This window comes from Festucalex cinctus, chromosome 2, assembly GCF_051991245.1.
Source record: "Festucalex cinctus isolate MCC-2025b chromosome 2, RoL_Fcin_1.0, whole genome shotgun sequence".
Lineage (NCBI taxonomy): Eukaryota > Metazoa > Chordata > Actinopteri > Syngnathiformes > Syngnathidae > Festucalex > Festucalex cinctus.
Genome location: NC_135412.1, coordinates 25,216,467 through 25,243,507, shown reverse-complemented (window position 1 = coordinate 25,243,507; position 27,041 = coordinate 25,216,467). Strand labels below are relative to the sequence as shown.

At 38.9% G+C, this 27,041-nt stretch overlaps 1 protein-coding gene across 4 annotated transcripts in view; it reads left to right on the top strand.

Annotated features, from left to right (window-relative positions):
• The window catches only part of LOC144014282 (adenylate cyclase type 6-like), an 82,814-nt gene that overhangs the window by 1,792 nt on the left and 53,981 nt on the right, over positions 1 to 27,041 (top strand). For 3 of the 4 annotated variants that reach the window (XM_077513998.1, XM_077513999.1, XM_077514000.1), the window contains exon 3: positions 291 to 1,185. In XM_077513998.1, the coding sequence (XP_077370124.1) occupies positions 292 to 1,185 (894 nt within the window). In that variant the 5' untranslated portion in view covers position 291. The remainder of the gene's footprint in view (positions 1 to 290; positions 1,186 to 27,041) is intronic. The other variant, XM_077514001.1, reaches the window with a different exon arrangement.

Below are 27,041 nucleotides of genomic sequence, written 5' to 3'. Positions count from 1 at the left end.
GCCAAACAAACATGCAGAGTTCATCTTTTTGAAGCTGGCTGAAATGACGTCTAGTGAGCAGTGCTGACGGCTCATATTTCACAAGTTGTTTGAACTCTGAGGCATATTTTCCTCCCCAAATTTGGTCAAACTCCCAGTTGAACAACAACACTACACTGCTGTACAGTGAACCCCATTTATAGTCCGTTGAAATCATTGATAATTCGATTTTCCAAGAAAATACTTGAACCAATCATTGGGGACAGGTTTTGTGAAGGTTTGTCTTGATTGTCCCCTCACGCTGTCTTCAGGATGTCGTGGGCCAGAGGCCTCTTTGTGGGCAGAGTGGACGAGCGCAAGACGACGTGGGCAGAGCGCAATGGCAAAAAGAAGAACAACAAGTCCTCGCTGTGCACTTCTCGCTACATGAGTTGCCTAAGGGACCCCGAGGACCCGGAGCCCCCTAACGTGGCCGCCCAGCATTACCACACCCGAACGTGCACGAGTGGAGGAAACTTGGGCCTGAACTGTGGATGGCAAGAGGACCACTACGGCAAAAGAATGGTCGAAGGCGTTGATCTGGGTCTGAAGGCCGTGGACTCGGGTTTTGAGGACGGCGAGCTGAAGGGGAGGAAAGAGGAGGACTTTGGGGAGTCCGCCGAGGGCCGTCGGAAGGCCATGAGCGCCGCCGACTGCTGGCCGCGCGTGGCGTGGGTTTTTCACTCCAAGAAGTTCCAGTCGGCCAAACTGGAGCATCTGTACCAGCGCTACTTCTTCCGACTCAACCAGAGCTCGCTCACCATGCTGATGGGGGTCCTGGTTGTGGTGTGCGTGGTCATGCTGGCCTTCCACTGCATCCAGCGGACTCCGGACGTGGCCTACATCTCCGTCCTCTGCGTCGCCATGGCGCTCTTCCTGGCCGTGATGGTGGTGTGCAACCGCAACTGCTTCCACCAGGACTACATGTGGATTGTGAGCTACCTGGTGATCGGGGTGCTGGTTGCGGTGCAGGTGTACGGGCTGCTGATGGTGAAACCCCGCAGTGCCTCGGAGGGCGTCTGGTGGACCGTCTTCTTCATCTACATCATCTACACGCTGCTGCCTGTCCGCATGAGAGCCGCCGTCATTAGCGGCACGGCGCTAACCGTCATCCACGCCGTGACGGCCTGGCAACGCAATCGAGACGCCGCGTTCATCTCGGAGCTGGTAAGTTGCGACTGGTGTCGTAGCTTGATTGTCGTTACGCGTTGTGGTGTGTTTTCTGAGGCGCTAGCTTCCTCCAACATTCCAGAAACATGCTAGTTAGATTAACACTGAGGTGTATATTCACTAAGAATGCGCTGCATCCTTTAATAGCGCGAAATATTGCACCACAACTGCACCCGCAGTCTGCGCCCAGTTACCAACCTATTCACTAAGGATATTGCTCTAATCATATACTGGCGCAAACGCCCACAAAACTGACAGCTTGGAGCAAATTTGCACCTGATTTACCACACATGGCAATGGATTTGCGCCAAGAACATGGTTGTTATAGTAACAGTTGCGAGAAAGATGACATTATCAGAAAGCGAGGTTGGACCGAGAGTAAGCGTTTATAGCGCCATTAAGCTGTACAGAGCAGAGAGGACGACAACGACGTCATTCATTCATAAAGTTCAAATTATTGGTTTGGTTTCGTATTCGTATCGTTTTAAAAAAAATATATTTTCAGAGGTTGGCGTGGGCGTACAGTATGCATCTGGCACGTAAAAATGATCGTAAAACGCCTCCACGCCATTGCTGATCAGCCTGGGTTACGTTATGTGTCCTGAACCAGCATAGAAAATCTCTCTCTCTTTCTCTCGCTTTCTCTCTCTCTGTCTCTCTCTCTCTCTCTCTCTCTCTCTCTCTCTCTCTCTCTCTCTCTCTCTCTCTCTCTCTCTCTCTCTCTCTCTCTCTGTAGTGCATGTTGTGCCGCAAATGGCATGCACTGCTGTCATGATCCCGGGATCGAGGTTGCAGCAGGTTTATACATGCTTTGCATAAACGTTATTTGCGTTATGCAAACTCCATGTGGCTATTTGTGCTGGCGTTAGTGAATTAGACACTGTATATCAGTGAGTCTCATTTGCATTGGGGTGGGCATATTTTGCGTCAAATGTTTGCAAATTGCCTAATTTACATACGCGCAAATAACACCGGTGCACCGTGGCGCATTCTGGTTGACAGTGTACTTAGTGACGGATTTCCCCATCTGTGCGTGTTTAGTGAATTAGGCGCTCCCGGATTGCTCCATTTTTACCGGTTAGAGCGGTGCAAAGGCGACGCAAACCTTTAGTGAATAGGCCCCTGAGAGTGTTAAATCTACCACTAGAAAATCTGACACTGACATTTTCCAAAGTGTTACTTTTTCACACTTAACCAGTGTTACTACAACACTGTATATTTTAAAATGCTACACTGGTAAACACTGGGTAATGTTGAAAGTACTCTACACTCGCGTATGTGTCAAACATTTAATTCTGCCAAATTACACTTACCTCTGGTAGTCAAACACTTATGAGTGTACTGCACTAGTGTCAGTGTTAAAAATGTAGCTCAAACTACACTTTACTCTGGTAAATGGTACTTCATTTATATACCGTAGTGGTTTTCCTCCTTACAAGGCCCTCAAAGCACTTTACATTTTGACAACTGATGACACGGCAGCAGGAGCAACCGAGGGTGTAGGATACTTTGACATAGTTAAACGGGCCTGGGATCAAACCCACGCTCTCAGGGTTGGGTGATGACCGCTCTCCCACTGATCCACGCCGCACCGACATCAACATCTGGATGTATCGCTATTGAAATGTCGACAGCGCGCAGGTAAATTGGAAAGTTTCTCCTTCACCGGAGGGTGTGGCCAATTTAACACTCAAGCTAGTGCCATTCAGGTTACACGCTACGAGGCTTACCGAGTTGCTGTCTTTATACCCGTTTCACATTGCTCGGCAGAGAGCGATATAAACAACAATGGCGGTATAAGTACAAATAAAGTTTCTATAAAATGTATTAAACTGGAAATGATTTTTGAAAAATGAATCTCATTATGTCTAAAAAGAGAAATGTTGACCAACTTAATTGAATTGCTTCAAGTGGTAACACAATTGGATTAATTTAATCCAAAATTAATATATTAAGCTTAATGAACTCAATGAATTAAACTTAATGACCTCATAATTAATTAAACTTAATATATTAACTTGGATTAATTTAATTCAATTGTGTGTTAGCACTCGAAGCAATTCAATTAAGTCGGTTCAACAATTCTCTTTTTTAGTGTAGATATGTTAGTAACAAGCAAATAAATCATATGGAGCAAACTTGTCATTACAGTCGGGGATCCTTTTAACTCTCGTGTAATGTTGCAGGTCAACTGCAGTTGAATTAAGTTAAAATTTAACAAGGAAAAACATGTTAAAAGTATTTTTTGCCCACAATGAAACCTAAATGATGCATCTCAATGGAGTACCAATGGCAGGCCTCACACAAGCTTTCACATTCAGATTCATACCCTTACCTATGGACAATTTGTCCGTGTCCAGTGATGCTAACGTTGTATGTTGCATGTTTTGGGAATGTGGAAAAAACCCACAGAAGCACAGCGAGACCATGCTGCCCCATTTTACATGATTGAACATTAAAAGGTTGTTAACGTTGACAGTCAGAGGTAATGTACTAAATGTTGATTGATATTGTTAATAATTGAGTTAATAATGAGATATAAACAATGTTTGTTGCTATTCGGCCGTTTTGGATCATTAAACACGTCCGGGTCAAACTGTCCCGGGAATATTTTTGTTGTTGCTGAGAAACAAATGTCACAGGAGTGTTCATGATGTCCGCATAGTTTGAAGTGAAGTAGTGTATTACATCATAATATTGACTTGGTTCTAATATTCTGGCAAAATAGGAGAAATGACTGTCTGTATGGTACAACATTGTTGTACATCATTTCAAACTAGAATTGCATGAATCACCTTCATAAACAGTTTGCAGTGTCGTTTGAAGAGTGCTGCACATTCTAAACACTGACGAGCTGACGCTGATTTACAAAACAAAGCTATGGAATGGAATGAATTGTTGAAATGGAAATTATGAGACTTGACGTTGAATCGGTGACGAAATGTAAAAGGAGGTACATGTGTAAAACGTCTCTTCATTTGGGAATTCTACTGCGTGTGAAAAATGTGGGAATTTTGGTGGTTCGTGATAAATTGTTCCCAAGATGTTATTGAACGAGCTGAACATTTTGAAGCATGACTGTGGAAGGAGGAGGAGGTAAATGTGCAAAATGTGGCTTTTTATTTTAAATTTGTGACGTTTTAATGTGAAAAGTGTGGAATTTTGGTATCATAGCAATTACGGTATTAGAAAATAGTTCACAAAGTGTTCTGAAGTGTTTGAACTTGGATAGGGAAAAATGGTAATTTTTTGTTGACTGTCTCATTCCCTTGAATGGGTTTTGGGGATAATAATGATTTTTTTTTTTTTTTTTTTGGGCCGAACAACTACTACCAGGGAGCATTTACACTACCTTCAATCTAGTGTTATGCAGTTTCCTTTTTTTTTTTTTTAGTTGCAAAGTTGCTGTTGGCATGTGTGACCACGAGATAGTCGTCAGGCCACCACCTCGGCCCACCATCATCATCATCACCATACAATGGAGCACAATGTTGTTACTGTACTCATGTGGAGACGCCCCACTTTCCCTCCACATCAATATAGGACAAACATTGTTCAGGCTCCTTGCTGGTGGCTCTTAGCGTGTCCAACGTAGATGGTTCAAAAGCTCTCATCAGCTTCTCCAATGAGATTTTGGTTTTGTGGTATTTACCGTATATCGCAGCATATACAGTTCATATCATACAGAAGGAAGCGTCATTGTGCTTTACAGAGGTAAAGAAATAATGATTAAGAATAAATGAAAAGATGAAAATCAAGATAAAAACCTAAAATAAAGCAGGATAAATTAAAACAAAAATGATTTATGAAAAACAGCTGTGAACACTATTAAATGCAGCGACAGCCTGAGCAGATATCAGCTGCTTCACTTTATTTGGTTCTGGGTCTGGAAACAATTAATAAGCCTGTGGGGTCTTGAAGTCCCACAGGGAACTAAACGGTCTTGAATATATTTAGCTCCGAGACCATTGAGAGCTTTGTGGACCAACAGTAACATTTGAAATTCTTTTCTTTGACTCACAGAAAACCATTGTAGATGTTTGATGGCTGCTCTGATGTGCTACAATTCCCTCATATCTGGTTGTAGCCTTCTGGACCAGTTACAGCTGTCGGATTGATTGATTTATTTCCCCCCAGACCGGTAAAAAGTCCATTCCAAGAGTCCAATCTATTGAAAATGAATGCGTGAAAGCAGCTTTTCCGTGTACGTTTGTGTGCTTTGTGGAAGGTGGCTTAGGTTGAACGAGCATTGTGGAACCATGTTGTGATTATGGAGCATGTTTATTCTCATTGCGGAGCTACATCGTGACCATGAAAGCTCAGTGCCATTCAGTCTACAATCCCCCATTTGAGACAAGGAGGCTATTGTAGTCAAATGAAACAGGACTGAACTGGCTGTGATTCTGAGGCTGTACAACCAATAACATGGAAAACTAGACGATTCCTTCTTCTTTTTGAAGTTGTAAAAATAGAAACAGTATTCGCACATCCTATTCTACAGAGGGCTACTTATTTTCTACATCCCACTATGTTTCCTACTTTTTCGACATTGTGCTAAATCTTGAATTCTCCAATTTCCACATTTTTCAGAATAATGACCCAAATTAAATATTGCACACAATTGACATTTTTACACCGAGACCTCTACAACTCGAAATAAATCATACATGCATTCTAAGTGGTCATGTGAAGTGCTTCTTCTGTAAAGCCATGTTATTGCCGCTTTTTCTTTTGGAAAGTTAATATTCTGTCGTTTTTCAGGTTCATTTGGCTTGATAGTAGGCTCAGCCAATACTGAGCAGTCGTATTGGCTGACTGAGCGTGTTTAGCGCTTCTATTTTGTTACTTTCTACTTAGGTAAGAACATGAGTAGCTTTTTCTAAGCAAACGCCAGCTAATGCTAACGCACACTCGCAGGTAGCAGGGAGACTAAACTGTAAATAATAAATGCCACACATTAAAAAGGTTATTACCACTCACCTCACATGGACACACAGTTGGTCAGGAAGCACAGAAACAACTTAGAAGACTTAACACAGCGCAAAATAAATCTTAACTATGGCGCACTTCAACTGCTCCACAACGTACTCGTCAAGGTGGTCACTTTCTCTCTCCCTCTCGTTCGACCGCAACACCAAACACACGAGGACCCAAACTTAGATGCGCAAACGCTGCCTGCCAAAAAGAAAACAAATACTTGAGTCTTTTGTACAGTGAGACTGGTGTGGTGCATTTTGAGTGTGTCTATTTCTTATCAGATGTCAGGCAAGAAGAATCACGAAGTGAAGGCGTTGACTCTTCTGTTAGCTTCCTGTGCTAGCTTGACAGTGTTGACTGGCTTGGCTAGCTTAGCTTATTTTATGCTTATCAAGTGTGAGCAAAATGTAGTGTTTTACACCTATGTTGCGTTTTGAACATTACATTATATTACATTAGACTAAATGGTGGCTGACAGAATTTAATGTTGTGACAGGTAATGAGTTTTGAGTGAATTGGTTATTTTCTGCTAATAGAGTAATTACTCATTTATCACAGGGTATACATTCCAGACCATCCACTCAATCTGAATAGTGACCATAGATCTGTGGCTGGACGTGTGTACTTAAAAATGATGGGCCTGGCCTGCTTTAGGACCATTTGAGTTAGCGAATGACAATGTAGAGTTGGCTGGCTGTTAACCGGCTAATTGATTAGCAATTTTTCGTCTTGAGTTACTCGGCATCAGTTGTGGTAAACATTGGGTCATGTGTGAATACGTGTTTGTGTTTATTTTGTTACCCTTGTTAAATAGAGCAATTGAAAGTGCACCTCTGTCTATCTCTAAGCGTAACAGGATTATAATTCGTTCTAATAACTAGTGGTGGCTGTTATATTAAATTAGCTAACAATGTTTACTTTTCCGTACATGTGCAGTTGTGTAAATAAAACCAGTTGTACTTTAGAAATGGCACATTGCACTGTAGTTTCTTTTGTTAAGTGTGAAAATATCATAGACTTTGGACATTCTACTGTATCTTTTACACACTCTTTTCTCCTGGCTTGCACTTATAGCTCTGCATGGTAAAATAACTACAGTAAGATCCCGCAATATAGAGAATAATACACAATATAAATATGATTTTTTTATTTATTTTTTTAAAACTGTTGTAGTGAAGCCACAAAAAAGTGTACCATAATGTACTGTACAGTTGTGCTTGAATGGTATGAATTATTGCCAACATTCACACGCATATCTCTACTCATGTCAACTTCAGCCTCTGAAAATATCAAAACAGTTGCCACAGTATTTTGGATTTTATGGGCATTGAGCTTTAGTCTCACCATACAATGCGCGCATAAGTTTACATACCCTTATGGTATGTAAACTTTCAAGCACAACTGTAACAAAGGCACGGCAGAGATGCTACCAGGAATCCATTCATTTTAAAAATAATATATCTCAATGGGAAATTTAGCTTTAAAAGTAGACTTCATGGAAGTTCCATCAGCGTAACAGTCTTACAGAGCAGAAACATACTCTATCCTGTCATATCCTATGTTGTACTGTTATTTTCACCGTACTGAGGATGACTAGAAAAGAAGTTACTGTTCATACTTGTCTGTTGCAACAACATATGGATTGAACTTGCTGAGTCAAATGCACTCCGGGTTATTGGTTTTCTTTACCAAGCATCGCTATGAAGCAACCCAGATGACTGTGGAGCCAACTGGGAATGAGACAATATTGACACAACTCGGCTGGTTGAGTGAGCTCCCAGTATGTGCGTGGACGGTTGCAGACCAGACAGGCTGGCTACAGGCGCACATTTGTCTGCTGCCTCCATGTCGACGCACCCGGCCGGGTCACTTTTGTTGCTCTTCTGAAGGACGGCTAGCTAACCTCAACCTGCTACCCCCCACCCCCCACCCCCAACTCCCCCGCCAGGCTCCGACACAGTATGTTCCACTTCAGCGTGCAATCAATGATGAGACACTGTTCAACAAGATTGTTGCTCTCTCTCTCTCACTCTTAAAATAGATGTGGGAGGAAGGATAGCAACATTGTTTGGGCTTGTTTATGACTTGGATGAACCGTATCCAACGTTTAGACGCATGAGTCTCTATAAATGGCAGTGGTGGGAAGTAATCAAGTACAAATAGTCTGTTACTGTACTTAAGTAGATTTTTCAGATAGCTGTACTTTGTTGGGGGGGCGACAATGCTTGCTTTTATACGGAAGAGGATTAGTGCTAGTGAAGAAAGAAAATCAAAGTTTGACAGGATTCTCATTTTATTCTCAGAATTCTCACTTTAAAGTCAGAATTCTGACTTTACTGCTTCTCACGTGAAAGTCAGAATTCTCACTTTCAAGTCAGAAAGTGAGAATTCTGACTTTATTCTCCGAATTCTGACTTTAATCTGACAATTCTGGCTTTAAAGTGAGAATTCTGACTTTATTCTCCGAATTCTGATTTTAAAGTTTTAAAGTGAGAATAACAGTAGCAGTAATAAAGTCAGAATTGTAACTTTAAAGTGAGAATTCTGACATTATTCTCAGAATTCTCACTTTAAAGTCAGAATTGTGACTTTAAAGTGAGAATTCTGAGAATAAAATGAGAATCCTGCCAAACTTTGTTTTTCTTTCTTCTTTAAAGGCCCAGTATGCCGGTTTCACTCAGGAAAATGCACTTTTTAAATACAGGATGTACACACTTTAACTTTCTCTCAGTCTACACATCTGTGTTTATGTTAATCTTTGGTGGTGATTTCGTCCTAAACCCCCACCCCCCAGCCTGTATTTTGTCATTTTGTGTTTGTTTTGTAAACAGCGGGACGTTTATGTGGAAAGACAGTGTTTACAACACTCCAGCCAATCGCAGAGCGGGGGGTGGCGTGTCGCAAACGGGGCCGGGCGAACGTGTCGGCAGCGTGACGTCACTCCCGCGGCAATTTGAAAGCACACACAATTTTTTTTTTTCACTCACTCACTCACTCACTCACTCACTCACTCACTCACTCACTCACTCACTCACAGAAGCTTACATGTGTGAATGAGTGAGTGAAGAAAAAAAATCCGTGCGTGCGACTTTAAAGTGAGAATTCAGAGAATAAAGTGAGAATTCTCACTTTAAGTCAGAATTCTGAGAATAGAGTGAATTATGAATTCTCACTTTAAAGTCATAATTCTAAGATTAAAGTGAGAATTCTGACAATAACGTGAGAATCTTCACTGGCCCTAATCCTCTTCCGTACTTTTACTCCTTACATTTGTTAAAAAAAAAAAATGTCTGCACTTTCTATTACATATGTCTTGCTGTGTGTGTCTTTATCTGTCTGTCTGTCTGCTTCTTTTACAAGTCTTTTTTTTTTTTTTTTTTTTTTTTTTAACACAATCTGTACCTCTAATTAAGTACCAAGTGTGATCCACCTCTGGCTTTTTGTCCACTGAGGAAACCGCAGTAGAATCTCATTGTAAGCTCCATTTCACCAGGTATCTGTCTGTCTGGCTCCAGGCTACTTGCACTTTTTGTGAATACAGAGGGAGTCCATTCAGTCTGTCACGCTCTCTGTATCACACACATAACCTCACACAAACTTTGTGGCCCTGAGCGTCACATGGCTCGGCTCCCTGATCTGGGAAAGCAGTATTCTCCTTCTGGGACTTCATCCTCCTCCCAGCCTTCTCTTGTTTTTTTCCCTTATTTGTATTTTCCCTGTGGAGATGTCCATCCATGCTGCACGTAGAGCTTGAGAAGATGTGATAGTGATGACGGTCAGGACAAAAGTGTTTTTTTTTTGGAAGGGGACCTCCTCGATGGAGCATAATGTCCCTGGGGGGAGGGGGGAATGATGGATGTAATGAGGGTGACATGGATGGAGAGTATGAATAATGCGGGCATGACTCACCGGACTTCATAAGGGCTACCAGTCTGTTTCTTCTGTCCTTTTTTTTTTTTTTCTCAAAGTCTTTTCTCAAAAGATCCTTCTCAGACGGAGCGACCTTTTATTTCCCAGGGAGCTGACACTGAGCTCTCCACACTCATGGCCACTTTCATGTCTCATTACTCGACTGAGGGGGTTCAGTGGGCAGCTGTGCAGGATGATGAAGATAAAACTATTCTGGCAACCAAGGAAGTTCAATTTGTCGGACGGACATTCAGAGGAGAAGATGATGGAGTGTCGTCCAGTCGTAAATTTGCGACTACTTCGAACTGGAAAGATATGAGTGCCTCATGAAACTTCTTGTTTTTCCAGGATCCGTTGCCAATATCCACATGCGCTATCTGGAGACACTGAAACGGGGCAGGCAAAGCAGGGAATTGTTGAAGGGGTCCCCTGAGACGGTTTACATTGGCTCATATTAATGACAAAACAATGTCACTACTGCAACAACAACGTGTCATGGATGAAAAACAAGAAATTACCAATTTATTCTCTTCATAAAGAGTCAGGAGCATCAGGATCGTCAGTACAGTCAGTACCCTCAGCCTGACACCTGTTCATTTGTTTAGTCAGAAGTAATAGTGGTCAGTCAGACAAGTTGCAGTAGAAACAGCATACCCGAGCAAATCCTACATTTTGGCTTAAAGACGGAGTCAACCCCAATACATTTTCTTTGACAATAATATTTTCTATGCAGCCCTACTGGTCTAAATATGTGACCGGCTCTGGCAAAAGGGTCCTCATGTGCCAAAAAAATCTAAATTTAGATATTGATATATTCGAATTCTGCACTTAATTACCTTTAAAATGATATATCATACATGGATGTAGCTAAAAAATTGACAAAGTTACAGCAGTTTTAATGTTGGAAGGTAGAAATCCCTAGTTTTGAGAAAACAAGCTTTAAAGCTTTGGTACTTGCATCTTTCAAATGTCTATAGCAACCAGTACCTTAGGAAAAAGATATGAACCTGAAATTTTCAGGAACTGTTAAAATATCAATGAAAAGTCAATTCCAATAGCAGGCAAGGTCATCGTCCGAGATTTGAACCCTTTAAACGTTTTGGAAGTTTGACCTCTCTCGAGATGAAATCAGCCTCAACTTTGAAGATGACATTTACCGGTAGCTTACAATTTATGTTCTGAGGCATCAGCCAAAGTTTGCTTATTTTATTGTTATTCCTTGTGTTTTCTTCTTGCTTAAAGGAGGTCATATTACCACAGTGGGAAATTTGATTCAATAATTTTGTCTCAATTAAAATTTTATTTGCCATTTGATGTGGCCTGTGAAAAGTGCTTTATTGATAACTTATCATGGATGTGACGTCTCAAATGCTTTTGGTCTCTTGAAAAAAATGAAAATGTGATGGTTTAGCATTATTTTTGTTTGTTTTGTCCCACCACCCCACCTCAAGTAATACATGAGAGACACTACACTATTGTATTTACAAGTCAATATAGCCTGTGTGCATTTTTTATTTTATTTTTATTTTATTTTTTATTTTTATTTTTATTTTTTTTGGGGGGGGGGGTCATTGTGACTCTTTAGAAAGGACAATTTTTCATCTGCAAATTACCGGTAGTTACATTCGTTTGTCATTTCAGATTTCATAGCTTATTTTTATGTTCAAGTCATCCCATTTAAAAGAGCATAAAGTGAAAAAATGTGTAGTGATATTTGCGGAGCAAGCAGACCTCATTTGTGACGCATCGCTGAAGCGGCGTGTAACGGTGTCGTATGAATTTGACAACATCGGCAAGCGATCAAAAGATCACATTAGTTTTTTTACAATACATTAGCCTACATTACATACAAGGCACTGGCGCATGTCCTAACTTTTAATTCCCAACTCGCTCTAAAGTGAAAGAGCGAGTGGCAGGTCAGTCTGCTCTGCGGGGGTACCTGCAGCTGCTCGTCTGAGTTCGTCTCTCATTGGATATGGTTTAGTGTGTGTGAATGTAGTCATTTGAATTAAAAGTAGAAATCGATTCATTAGGAAAGAGATCCTGGAGGATATTGGATTACAATTCGCCGGTATGTGGACTGATGACAACATAGCTTCTTCTCCAAGGTAGGCTGACTGACTGTTCTGTTCTTCCGTGCTGAATGGTGTGTTTCGACATTTTTGTTGTTGTTGTTGTTGCTATGTCCATCCATCCATTACCAGATCCATTTATATCCTCACAACATTTATATAAATCATTTGTGAATTACGTTTGAGGCTAGGAAATTAGGCTTGTTTCTAAACAGTTGCGCAAGGCTTGGTGCTATAGCTAGCAGCTAAGCTAAAAACACCCCCTAGTTACGATGCATACTCTCTAATAATTGCTTATTTTCATCCACTTCTATTACATTTTTTACTTTTGTGCAGCTTGGAAATGAAACTAGGGACCTCAAGGAAGCTATTTGTGGAGAAATCTCAAAATGGGCAGAAAATGTCCAACTGTCAAATATCGTCCATTATCTCGAGATTAATCCTGCCGACATGCGGACCCTTTTGCTCTAGCGGGTCACATATGGTATTCTGGTTAATATTGCGTTAGTGGAATGTGAGTTAAGGGGCAAAATGCAGCCGTTTTTATCCATCTCAGGGGGCGGCCATTTTGCCACATGCCTTCGACTGAAGATGACGTCAATGTTGTAGGTCTCAGGTAACGACCAATCACAGTGCAGCTTCAGAAAACAGGTGAGCTCTGATTGGTTGATGCCTTAGCCTGAGAAACTGTGAGCCCTGTGATGTCATCATCAGTTGACAGCAAGTGGCAAAATTGCCGCCCCCTGAGATGGATAAAAAACTGCTGGATTTTGCTTCATGACTCATATTCCAAAAATGCAATATTAAACAGAATGTCATGTTTAGACGAGTGAGGTCACATATAACATATGAAGAAACATAAGAAATGTTTCAGGTTGACTTCCACAATCAAAAAAAGAAAAAAAGTGACTCATTATCCCAAAAAAAAGAAGAAAAAAAAAGGTTGATTTATGAAATGTCAGTTTTTGGTTCATATCAAAAACAATAAATTTAAATTGATTTTAGTATTTAATTGGTTCATGTGTGGCAGAAGTTTAGTGACGAGCATCTTGTATATCATCAATGCACATAGGCTTCAAAGTCTGTGCATCCACATGTGTGTTGACATGACTGAGATGAAGACAAACAGCAGTGAAAGCAATTCATTTTCTGCCTCTAACAACAAAATAATACGTCAGTTTTGTTCCTTTCTTTCATTTTCAATTGTCAATTGAAGATGGAAAGATTGTTGATTGTTCTCACCTGGGAGGCTGCAGTTCAGTTCTAGACTGTAGAAGAAAATTTTAACATTTATTACAAATAAATGGTTACACAAAAAATGTTTTGTTTCCCTAAGTATCCTATCAAGGGTTATTAGATTTACTGTTTAAGCAAAGTGCACACACACGATACTGATAATTTGAACCTCTTCCCCCTTCAGAGTCAATAAAAGACAAAAGCCACATGTCTGTGTTCATAAACATATGTGGTCCAAACCAGATTACCTTGGTTTACAAAGCCCACCTGTCGCTCTTTTGTTCACATAAGCACCAGACACATTTACATGAGACCTCCACTAATGTATTGTCCTTTGAAATATTGTATTTCCATAACATACATATGAGCAGCTGTAGCCACACGCTTCCATGTCTTTGAAGAGATGATGTGATTTACAAAAGCATTGTTTGTGCTCGAACGTAACCATCTGCTTGTGAAAGATGTCATACGTGGATTTACACTCAAGCAAACATACAATATTCTTTGGCCTGCGGATAATTTCGGAGCCCAAATTCCCAAAACGGGCTGGTCCATTAGGAGGATCTATTGACAGACGGTTTAGGAGGAGAGCTCGGTATCAAAGGTACATCAGGGCTAGGTGTTTGTTATTGCGTGTTGTTACAGCACAGGAGGAAAAACCTGTTCCTGCACTAGATTGTTGTGGGGTCAAACGGATGCGGGACTGATGGAAACTTACTGATCTTAACACTGCAGAGCAAGACAGCCATCAATGAAATGTCACAGACATGACATGGTAGGCCTGGATAACTCATTGAAACCAACTTGACTGCGACCACACTGGCCACAGTAACCGTTTTTGCAACTAGACTAAGTGCAATTTCTGGAGAAATTGCGTGGAAATGCTGAAAGCACATTGAGAGATAAATTATGTAATGATAACCTCCTGGTTACTGGACAATGCGCTTTACCAACTGTGCCACTGAGCAGTATCGGTCACCTGGTAATGATGATACGTCATATATATGGAAGTGGGCGTGGAAAGTGATACTTAGAAAAAGTTCAATGACTGTCCCATTAAAAATGAATGGGGAAAAGTTGATAATAAATGTTAAATTGTGCAAGTACTGTAAGTAATGTGGAATCAGACGATATATACCCTGGTGGGCGTGAATTTTTTTAAACTAGTTGAAATTTGAACAATGTAAATTGGAAGTATTATGTGGGAGTTAGGCGGCAAAAAAGTGGGGAGAATAAAAATCACAATAACATATGTGCGAATGCTTCAGCATTCCCACAATTACAGTATTTGTCACGGTATTTGTGCCATTGTGAAATATGTACTGTTGATGTCATCTTTCTTTTTTTGTACTCTAGATCAGGGGTTCTAAGTCAACTGGCCACGCCCAGGGACCGCCATTTTTGGAATAGTGGCCACACACATTGAAAGAGGTCTAACTAAGCTCATCTCTTTTTCATAAACCTCTAATTTAGACTGCTTTTTTATTGACAAACGTGCTCATAGTTTATATGCCCTGGTGGTATGTAAACGTATGAGCACAACTGTAAAAAGCATATTATTAAGAAGATGGTAAATGGTTTTTCCACCATACAAGGCCCTCTAAGCATTTTACATTCGACTACTCATGAAGCAGCATCAAATTAAATAATCGATAGATTAATCAATTCTAAATAAATAAGGAAATAAGGAGGGCTAATAAACCATAAAAACCTCACACATGGAACTCATTTTTAAGTATGAAATTAAAGAGAGGGTGCAATTTGTTGGGAGGAAAAAAAATGACACTTTTCCCTCATATTTCCTAAACTGAGTGTCAATATAAGCTAACAATGGTACATGACACCACCATAGCCCCAACTTTTACCTCTAATTAAAAAATTACCATGTCCAAGAAGAAAACAACCATTCAGAGACAGAATGTGTGACTGACGAGGTGTCAAATCATTCACTGTGTACTTGTGGTGACCTTCATTTGGGCCACAGGGGCTTTGCTGAAACTATGGTGGAATATGTCATTATGAAGCATCCATGGTCAGAGACATGAAGGGCCGAGGAATTCGTGAAATGAGGCTACATTCAAATGTTGCTGGCTATTTAACAATGCTAACTTAAGCACTATAATTTCACATCAAACCTTAAAACATAAACACATTTGTTGGATGACACAAGGGTTAAGTTAAACTCAGACATGCTACGTCTTCACTGTATCTCTTTTTATTGAAATTCACATAATGCTGCTTGTGGTATAAAATATGATGATTAAAAATATGAATCAAAAGAGACTGGTGGAGATTTATTTATTTATTTATTTTGAATGGCCTGGCACTCATCTGTTCATGGCCCCCACACTGCTTTTAGTTAGTGTGTTAAATTGTTTTGATCTGTTTGTGCGTGTGTGAGCTTCATGGATTATTACAGCCCACTGGGATAATAGCAAATGGTGAGAAGTCATCGCAATATTGCCTCAAATGACAAAGACCTCCCATCCCACATTTTTTGTGGGATTGAAATATGAGTGACCAAGCAAACACGTTTTTTGAGATACGGGCTATCATTCGGTAGATTGTTTGCTTTAACTTACAGGTAGATATTTGACATATGAGCACTATGGTGGGGCTCAACTCAAGTCACTTGACAACAAGCAGCAGTTTGGCTGAAAGTTAACCATTCTTCACGCTGTTTAGTACCACCCCTAGTTGAAATTTACTGCTAAATTTCTACATAGGGAATGACATGTATTTGAAATTGCATTGCTTTGCTAGCCCGTTTAGCATCATCTTAGCAATCAATCACCATGAGACAGGCTAACAAAAAGTGTCAATGTTGCAGCGTTACAACATTTGAACACAAACGGTGGAGCTACACATGCATGTAGACACTTTATCCTTTGCGAAAAATATTTGTACAGCTTCCTGAGTCAATAGTGAAGCTCTGCATTATATTGCCCCCAGGTGGCCAAGGAGCAGCACAGTGTCTAATGTGAATTTTTTTTTAAATGTTAAAAAATTGTTTCATTTGTAACATTCTATTTAAATTATGTCATGACTGTTAGTTTTTATGAAGTACAATATTAAAAAGAGCTATTTTTCCTATGAAATAAACACATGATAATTTTTGTTTGTTTGTTTTTTTGGCAGTTCCATTAATTTTGATGGGAAAAGATGTGTTTTGAGTAACTAGTATGGTCCTGGAATTGCTTTTACCAAATTATTCTTGTCCACAAGTAGGCTACAGTTGTGCTCATAAATTTACAGTACATACCTTCATGGTATGTAAATGTATGAATAAAATATATATCGCAATCCACCACTAGTTGGCAGACATAATAATAATAATAATTATTATTATTATTATTAGAACTCACAACCGTGGGCGGGAACAGTTTGGATCAATTACGAATTAACATTGCTCTTAAAACATGTCTGACAATCAGGAAAATAATAGCTTGGCTAATAATAGCGGAGTGACTGCAATCTTCCAATAGCAGCTTATGGTTTACTAACAACTTGGCTCTGTGTGAAAGTAAATAGAGACTGAAGTGCGATGGCTGACAGCCAACCAGCCGGCACAAATATATTTGGAATCCATTAGTGGTGTTAAATGCTGATCAGCGTGGCATGCTAGCTCTCGGGCTTTTTATGTCCTGTTGTTTCTCCGCGAAGGTGAATAGTTGTGTGTCACAGTTCAGCGTAAACACAAGACAACTGTCACGCTTATCCCAACCTGACCCGCCCCCCTCCCCACATTATCTGTTGCATAAACAGGCAACAGCAAGTGTCATGGCAAGAGAATGTGCAGACGAGACCATGTTGTAATTGACAAACATCATCGCCATTGCTGTGCAAACACGGAACAATGTCCTGCTGTGCAAATGCCACACTCTCACACAAAGTCACTAGTGGGAATGAAAAAAAAAAAAAAGTATACTAAATACTTTGTTACTGTAAGATGTTTTTTAGTATTTTTCTGACAACTTTCCACAACTTTGAGTCAAATCAAGTTAAAAGTCCACAGAAGACAAAGATTAGCAACATCTCCGATCTAAACCACCCCGACAACCAGACAAGAAAAAACTCAAAACCCCATTTACCAAAAAAAATAATAATAAGAAGAAAAATTGACAAGGGACCACAGATGGAGGGATGACCAGGCTGCATTTTGGGCACCTCACCGTAAATCTTAACCTCAGTTTCAAAACACCTCCTGGAACATATTTGACTTTATGCAAACTAAAGTCTGACATTCACATTCTCGTATTATCTGTGACTGAACATGAGTCATTTTCATTCACATTAATGAGGCCCTCGTCTCATGATTCATCTTGCGTAGTCAGGAGAAGTCACAGGATCCTCTCTCCACAGTGCAGAAACCTCACAAAGAATCACATGTTGCTTCGTCATCATCAATTATGCCCACTCTACCGCAGCAGCAAAGTAACACAAGAGCAATTTGGACTGAAACCGGATGTACCGTACACCAAAAATGTTCAACCATAAACCTTTTTCAAACTGTTTTTGGGAATGATGTCAAATCACTGGAAAAACAACAAGGGCGGGTGTTACTATTGAGTTTTACTTGTGCTGCAATGGATCACAAAAGTCACAGTTAGGATCGGATCGGATTCCATGAAATTAGAAAAAAGATAAATTAAAAAAAAAATCAAAATGTCTAATATAGCTGTTCAGGATTTAGGAACACAACTTTAAGTGCAATGTGAGTCAAAAACATTCTTATTTTATACATGTTCCATGTGTAAAATAACAAGATATTAAAGGGATCGTTCGGATTTTTTGACATGAATCTCTATTTCATCCTCACCTTCAGTGTGTGCGATCATCACTGACTTACCCCTGACAGCGTTCTGTGACACGAGTTCTGGTCCGGTGTTGTACGAGAGGAAAATAGTCCAGCAAGCTGGCTGGGGTCATGGAAATAGTGTTTTTCTTCTAAAAACAATTTGTGTTCAAAAGAGTGATACATTTGCATCGCAATACTTCTTTTCTGGAAAAAAAAAAAGTCAGACGCCATTACCGCCGGCACTACTTTTCTGTTTGTTCATATCGCTGCGCGGCGCCCCGCATGCAGGTGATAGACGCGCACTAATCTACAAGTTGTTTGTCTTTTCGAAGGCGGAAGGAGCGCGGATCAGCTGTCTGCAGCGCATTGATTAGCTGTCTACAGGGCGACGCACAGTGATACGAACGAACAGAAAAGTAGTGCCTGGCGGTAATGGAGTCTGACTTTTTTCAGAAAAGAGTATTGTGATGCAAAAGTATCACTCTTTTGAACACAAATTGTTTTTAGAAGAAAAACGCTTTTATTTCCGAGACCCCAGCCAGCTTGCTGGACTATTTTCCTCTCGTCCAACACCGGACCAGAACGCGTGTCACAGAACGCTGTCAGGGGTAAGTCAGTGCTGATCGCACACACTGGAGGTGAGGATGAAATTAAGATTCATGTAAAAAAATCCGAATGATCCCTTTAATGGCTAAAGTTATGTTCCCAAAATCTAAACGGCTAAGTTTGACTTTTTGAGTTGAATGTTGTTGTTTTTTAATGGACAAATTGTTTTGTAAAATAAATAAAAAGTTCTTTTTTAAAAATAAATAAATAAATAATGTAAAGACCTCAACGTGCAATTTAAGGGACATTCCCTTCCTTTAAACATGGAGAATGAATTACAAAGTAGCCTTAGTCCAGAATATTGAAAAAGAATTCAAGTAAGCCAGGTACCAGCTGTCATACTCACTTACCAGTAGGGTTGCCAACTGTCCCGTGTTAGCCGCGACGCCCCATATTTTGGGCTAAATTGTTAAGTCCCGTAAAATAATTCTCAATTCTTACACGAAATGCAGCAAATGGCTGCTCCCGTAGGTTGACAAGTGACAAGGAAGTTGCTCGTAGCCAATCAAATGAGTCGCTGGGTGTGACGTTATGTGGAGATCTTGCAAGGTAAGAGAGGCAACTAGAGAGAGAGAGAGAGAGAGAGAGAGAGAGAGAGAGAGAGAGGCACTTCCTGGTTTCGTCACAGCTTCATGTCGCCTACACTCTAAACGCAGATCTTAATACGTCGGCTGCGAACGTATCAGCGGGAGCAATACAAGATGTATTCTCGTACTATTTATGAACAAATACTGCGAGAATTTAGCTTGCTGGCAAGTTTTGCACTCAGCGCTTAACACAGCAAACCACACTCTACAGGTCCTAGATCAGCTAAAACGGCAATGTCACTAAGCACTAGGGCTGGGTATTGCCGCCAACCTCACGATACGATACGTATCACGATACATATGTATCCCAATACTTGATCTTCAAGGCGATACGTATCCCGATATATTACATTAATTTACTTGTATAACAGTCATATGTATACCTAAAGGATATGCTTGTTATGCTGACTGACAAAAATATTTTTGTTAGCAGCTCTTCTGGTTTACCACCTAGCAGCATGCCTGATTTAAATGTGCACGCACTGCAGAGCAAGGAGCAGCTTTCATAGACACACCGGGAAAATGTATTAATATGCATGAGCCGATATGAGCAAAAATATCAAAGTATTAAAATTACAGCTCTAAAATGTGATTATTTGAAATATTTGGGGAAATAAAAACAGCATTTTTTTTCGTGTAACACATTCGGAAATATAGGAAATTTGGTACATTAAGACATGTGCCATGTTAAGTTAAGTAAATAAATGTTGACTTTCTTCCTCTGTTTTCATTTTTCTTAGAAAGACACAGTGTCCAATCACTGGTGAGCTATTTTTGCATTAATTGAAGTTAATTAACTTCAAAGATGCTGCTGTTTTTTTTTTTTTTTTTTTTTTTAGTTTTTTTTTTTAGTACAATGTAAGCTGCAAAGGCAAACGTTAACTGTCTATTTAAAGATAACGAGGAATATCGATTCTGACGCCTGCGTATCGATACATGTATTGTAATGAGGCCTGCAACGATACATTGCCGTATCGATTTTTTTGAGCACACCCCTACTAAGCACGGCACCTGTCAGCCAATCACAGGCATCAGGCATCGTCATGTGCATTTGTTGTAGCTGTAAGTGGCTTGAAAATAATAATAATAATGTGTAGTGTTGTCCGGTCGGTTAGGAAGAGAGAATGGATAAACCTGTAAGAAAGAAAAGTCTCCATGGAAAAAGTAAATTTGGTGAGTTGGTGTTTTGTTTTGTTTTTTTTTAGGTAAAGAGGCAAATTGTGGTTTCTTTGAGGTTTAGTGTGAGGTTACATAATGATGGTCTGCAGTAAGGATTAAAGGGAATGTACAAACTTTGTGCATTTTGAATCTAATCAGAATATACACTGATTTCACACATCATGCTCACACCACCATGGCACTGTGCCGTGCACCTGTCCCTTATTTCGGGATGAGAAAGTTGGCAACCCTACTTACCAGCCAGGCACTCGTTGGTAATGCTAACAGCTAGCTGCTAGCCACTTACACCAGAGACTTCTGCCGTACCATACAATGTAATTAATTAGCGTTTTCTTAGTGTCCTAAATTAGCGATTGAATATGAGTATGGGCTAGCGTTGTGTTGGTCGCAACTTTAATGTCAATCAAAACTACGATAAAGAAATCCTAAATGTCTAAAAGGGAAGTCAAGCTAGCCATCACGCCACGATGCGGGCCAACTTCAAAGTAAAAGTCTTCTAAGGCTATTTACATTGCTCTCAATGTATTATTTGGTAAACTTTTATTTTGAAGTTAGCACAAGCGTAGCGTCGGAAAAATTGCATTGCTGAATAGACAATATTTCACACAAATTTTTGTTTCTGGTATTTCAAAAGTGTTTACACAGGCAGCCATCGCAGTTCATCGCAGGTTTGATGAATCACGTTGCACATGCTAAATTCATCTATTTGCATATTACTCCCTCCAGAATGAACATCATAGATGATATTTAATTTATTCCTCGTGCATGTTGTCCACGCGATCTGCCTTCGAAAAGATTGCTTTTGGAGCGTGTCCATCGGAGCCAAAGCGCTTACGTGCATAACCAGTCGTTCTGGTCAGAGTATTGATTTGTATGCTTTGGAGAGTCGAAAGAGTAAATATTGTGTACGATCAGGGGCGGGAACTAGAGTTGGAAAGTGAGTTGTTGGGGTCAGGTGAGTGTTATCTGATACTTGTGAAACTTAACTCTTGTGTTTTCATTCTGAGCTGCTCTCTGCCTGCATGCTCTCATTTAATGTAATCGAATCGTCGTATTTTTATGTTGTCCGAGGGACTATATGTCCTTCTGTCCCGTGCATGTGTCTTCCAGTTAAATGCTGGCCTCTTTTTGTACATTGTGCTTAAAAGGAGATGGCATTCCTGGAAGTTTAGCTCATAGTTGAACAATTTAAAGGTCTGGACTGTGTCACATAGTTGAGATGAGTGAGCAGAGGCAGAAGAGGACTGAAAATGTGACTAATGGCTTGGTGAGGTGACTAATGAAGCAAATTTCATGTTCCAGTTGGGATTGCAGCTGTGCAATCCGAGGGCACCACAGGCAAATGTACACTCACACTCTGTACTTGAATAGAAATACAGATTAGGGCTGTGCAATGAATTGAAGTTACACTCCACAATTACAAAATTGGCATAATCATAAACAAAAGATTATTAATACTAATATTGAGTTATATGTATATACTCGTATATACTCATTAACTAAAACTAACAAAAAAAAATAAAACTAAAATAAAAAAAACAATTTTGTTAACGAAATAAAATAAAAACAAAAATGCTTTTTAAAAAATGAAAATTAACTGAAACTACATTTTATGTTTACAAAACTAACTAAAACTATAATTATAGCAAAAATGTCCTTCGTTTTCATCTTTGGTAATTAATTTAAAGAGATACTTCACTTATTTAGCCCATTATAGCAATAAAAAGTTAATATTTTGTCTATAATTAATTTGATACTTTCATTATTTTTCACGTACAATTAGTACCTTTAAAAACACATTTTGCAACTTGCTGTCGACTGAAAATGACATCACAAGTGCTCAGGTAACCAATCACAGCTCACCTGTTTTCTAGGTTTTGTCATGTGACATTCACAAGCTGAGCTGTGATTAGTTACCTGAGCCCTTGTGATGTCATTTTCAGTCGACAACAAGTTGCAAAATGTGTTTTTAAAGGTACTAATTGTACATGAAAAATAATGAAATATGAAATTTATTATAGGCAAAATATTCATGTTTGACTGCCAAAAATGGCTAAATAAGTAAAGGATCCCTTTAATGCATGAGCCTTTGGGGATGATTTTAAGTAGATTTATTTTGATATTAACCGCAATAAGGACGTTTGAAAGTGTGTCAACACAGAAGCGACGTCATCTAGCAGCAGCCAATGGGCTCTTTGCACAGCTCGACTACTTCCTGAATTGAATACCACGTTTTTGTTTCCTGTCTTTCATGAGTGGACAAACTGATTAATCCAGGTGTGTCTGGCCAATTTTGTTGTAGTTACTGAGATCAGGCACACCTGGATTAATCAGTTTGTCCACTCATGAAAGACAGGAAATGAAGGACTGGTGTTGAGTTCAGGAAGTAGTGGATTTGTGCAAAGAGCCCATAGAAAAGCACCAAAAGATGACGTCGCTCCCATGGTGTGTTTTTTTTTTTTTTTTTTTTTTTTTTTTTTTTTTTTTTTTTTTTAATATTGCGCACAAGTAATGCATGTTTAAAAAAAACTAAAACGAATACTGAAACTAATGAAAACTAAACTAAATCTACTGTAAGCATTTGTTAATTAACTAAAACTAATGCAAACTAACAAAACCACTCTGATAACTTATTAAAACAAAATTTAAAAAAACTCAGAGGGAAATTAAAACTAACTAAAAATGGAAAATTCCAAAACTATAATAACCCTGGTACTCACACTTATATTTTTAATTTTAAAATAGCTAAATTTTATAGTGTTTCAAAGAACTTTATTTGTCTTAATATGTATATATATATATATATATATATATATATATATATATATATATATATTACGTTTAAACATGTTCTTGTTTTGCACCAAAAAACAAATGATCTTCCTAATCAGTTATTCCCAAATTAATTGTGATTAATATTTTCTTCATAATTGACCGGCCCACGTACAGATACTTAAAGGGATGCTTGACTCATTGAGCCATTTTCAGCAGTAAAAAGTTCATATTTTATCTATGATTAATATGGTAACTTCATTATTTTTCATGTACAATTAGTACCTTTAAAAAGTAATTTTTCTACTTGCTGTCGACTGATGATGACGACATCACCTGTGCTGAGGAAGTAGCTAGTGACCAATCATGGCTCAGTTTACTGACCAAACCAAAAAAACACATGAGCCATGATTGGTCGTACTCGTCACCTACTTCCTCAGCACTGGTGATGCCGTCATCATCAGTCGACAGCAAGTCGAAAAATTGTACAATTCATACCTTTAAAAAGTAAAGGTATGAATTGTACATGAAAAATAATGAAGTTAACAAATTAATTGTGGACAAAATGTGGAAATCTGGACAACTGACGCTATCTTGTGTGGCTCTTCTTCTCTTACCACCGTCATCTCCGAGAAAAAGGCCAAACACACAGGCAGAGGGAATCCTTTGCTGCTGAATGAGGTCACGCAAGGTTGGCCTGACACGATGACGTCACGTAGGGTGACTGGTTCAAATCCAAACTTTGAACTTTGGGGCATATTTTTCAGCAACCTTTTTGGCAATATTGGGCTGTCCCAGGTGGCTCGAACACCTGCTCATGCTGTTAGTATATGTCTGTGGAGTGAAATCAGTGAATACACCAAACAAGAAGAACCTAATGAATAACCTTACTATTTGCACAATTTCCCGCCCAGATGCGGATGCCTCCTTCATAATTGTTCATATTGGCTGTGTGTTGTTGTTTTTTTCTCCAGAGAGGAGCTCATGAAATAAAGCTGAGAAATCATTGGAACTTATTCTGATTTGATGCTAATGAATTTGTTGAAAGCAAAAGATGCAAACTACTTTCCGAGCAAGCAACTTCTTGAATATCAAACAGAAGGATCATTGTGCAAAGGTCAATTAGGCCCAACTGACACCACAAATCATAATCATACCAAAAAAAAAAAAAAAAACATAAAAAAATTCATATATATATATATATATATATATGGGCGGCACGGTGACTGACTGGTTAGCACGTCGCCTCCCAGTTCTGAGGACTCCGGTTCGAGTCCAGGCTTCGGCCATTCCTGGGTGGAGTTTGCATGTTCTCCCCGTGCCTGCGTGGGTCTTCTCCGGGTACTCCGGTCTCCTCCCACATTCCAAAGACATGCATGGCAGGTTAATTGGGCGCTCCGAATTGTCCCTAGGTGTGCTTGTGAGTGTGGATGGTTGTTCGTCTCTGTGTGCCCTGCGATTGGCTGGCAACCAGTCCAGGGTGTCCCCTGCCTACTGCCCAGAGCCAGCTGAGATAGGCGCCAGCACCCCCCGCGACCTTGTGAAGAATAAGCGGTCAAGAAAATGGATGGATGGATATATATATATATATATATATATATATATATATATATATATATATATATATATATATATATATTAGGGGTGTTAAAAAAATCGATTCGGCGATATATCGCGATACTACATCGCGCGATTCTCGAATCGATTCAATAATCGGCAGAATCGATTTTTTTTTTTATTTTTTATTTTTTTTATTTTTATTTTTTTTATTTTTTTAGGATTAACACCTTGAGCATGGAAGAATGTTATATGAACGGCACATTAAGCCTTAATATTTTTATTTTAATGCTGTTCAAATGTGAAACAGATTGCAAACTGTTTGTGTACAGTGGCTCACGGTTATAAGCCTCAAGTTTTAGATAAATATATTCATACAAATCTTACAGTGTACATGTACAAATTTACTGATAGTATTTTCTAAATTTGAATGGAAAAAAATCGCAACAATCGACTTATAAATTCGTATCGGGATTAATCGGTATCGAATCGTGACCATTCGTATCGGGATTAATCGGTATCGAATCGAATCGTGACCTGTGAATCGTGATACGAATCGAATCGTCAGGTACTAGGCAATTCACACCCCTAATATATATATATATATATATATATATATATATATATACATATATATACATATTAGGGTTGTGAATTGCCTAGTATCTGACGATTCGATTCGTATCATGATTCACAGGTCACGATTCGATTCGATACCGATTAATCCTGATACGAATTCATAAGTCGATTGTTTATATATATATATATATATATATATATATATATATATATATATATATATATATATATATATATATATATATATATATATATATATATATATATATATATATATACTGTGCTGTATATATATTTTTAAGGGGAAAAAAATGAATGTAAATGAAAAAACAACATATAATGAATGATAACGCATTTATGATAAACTAAAAATCATACCAAAACGGAAAAAAAAAAACATAATAAATGAAAAAATAGATACTGTGCTGTATAACAAGTAAATGAAAAAAATAAAAATAGCATTTTTACGGGAAAAAAATGAATGTAAATGAAAAAAAAACATATGATGAATTAAAAACCACTTATAGTAAAGTAAAAATAATACCAAAACGAAAAAAAATATATCATAAATATATATAATTAATAAGGGATTTTTTTTTTTTTTTTTTAATTACCGCGGATTTCAATTATCACGGGTCGTTTTTGTAACGTAACACCTGCGATAAACGAGGGAACACTGTACTAAAGAATAAAGCCTAAACAGTACTAAAATGAAGTGGTAATTGTTGCTCTTAAAATAGTTTGCATCGCCCTGTGTACTGGCAAACCACAATATGCCACAGCTGATGACGACCGTAGGGGGAAAACGATGTCATGTGAAGCTGGCGGTTACAGTTTATTTTGACCTGCAATTTTAGAGTTTCTGGGAATGTCTTCCTCCTGTTTGGAGTGGACGCAGGACTCGAGTACACAGTGAACTCCAACTACTTTTTATATCGCAGTACATCTTTCACACCCTTTTGGTTTTTACAGTCGCCTTCGGTGTAGTACCACATTGTGCCACAACATACGACATATTGCTACTCTGATTGCATTAAAGTAGTATTGTATGAAGACTTACAAATAGTGTACCATCTATGTTAATTTATTTCTGTTGGACTGTCTATAGCATTTCACATTGTATGTTAGCATTAAGCCAGCAGGCATTCATTTGACAAAATATTTTATTAAACATTTTGGTGTTTAAGTATACAGCAGTGCCTTGAAATAACGTTCTGTGGCCACGCTCATTTTTTTTAGTATTATCTCTCTATTAGATCTGACTAAATTAATCGAGTAATCGATTATCAAATTAATCGACAACTATTTAAATAATCGAATAATTGTTTGGGGCCATTTTTTTAATTTAAAATGGTCCAAATCCTCTGATATCAGCATATCGACAGTAATTGTTGACTGATTTCTGTAGTCCTTCATGGAAGAAGACTGATTATCTTTGGTGTTTAATCAAAATAAGACATTTGCAAACATCTGTTTTTACTTTGGAAAACAATGACCGAACCTGTAACACGGTACAACATCATTCCCCCCTTTTTTTTAAATCACTACATGAATATGAAGTACAAAATAAATACCAAAATG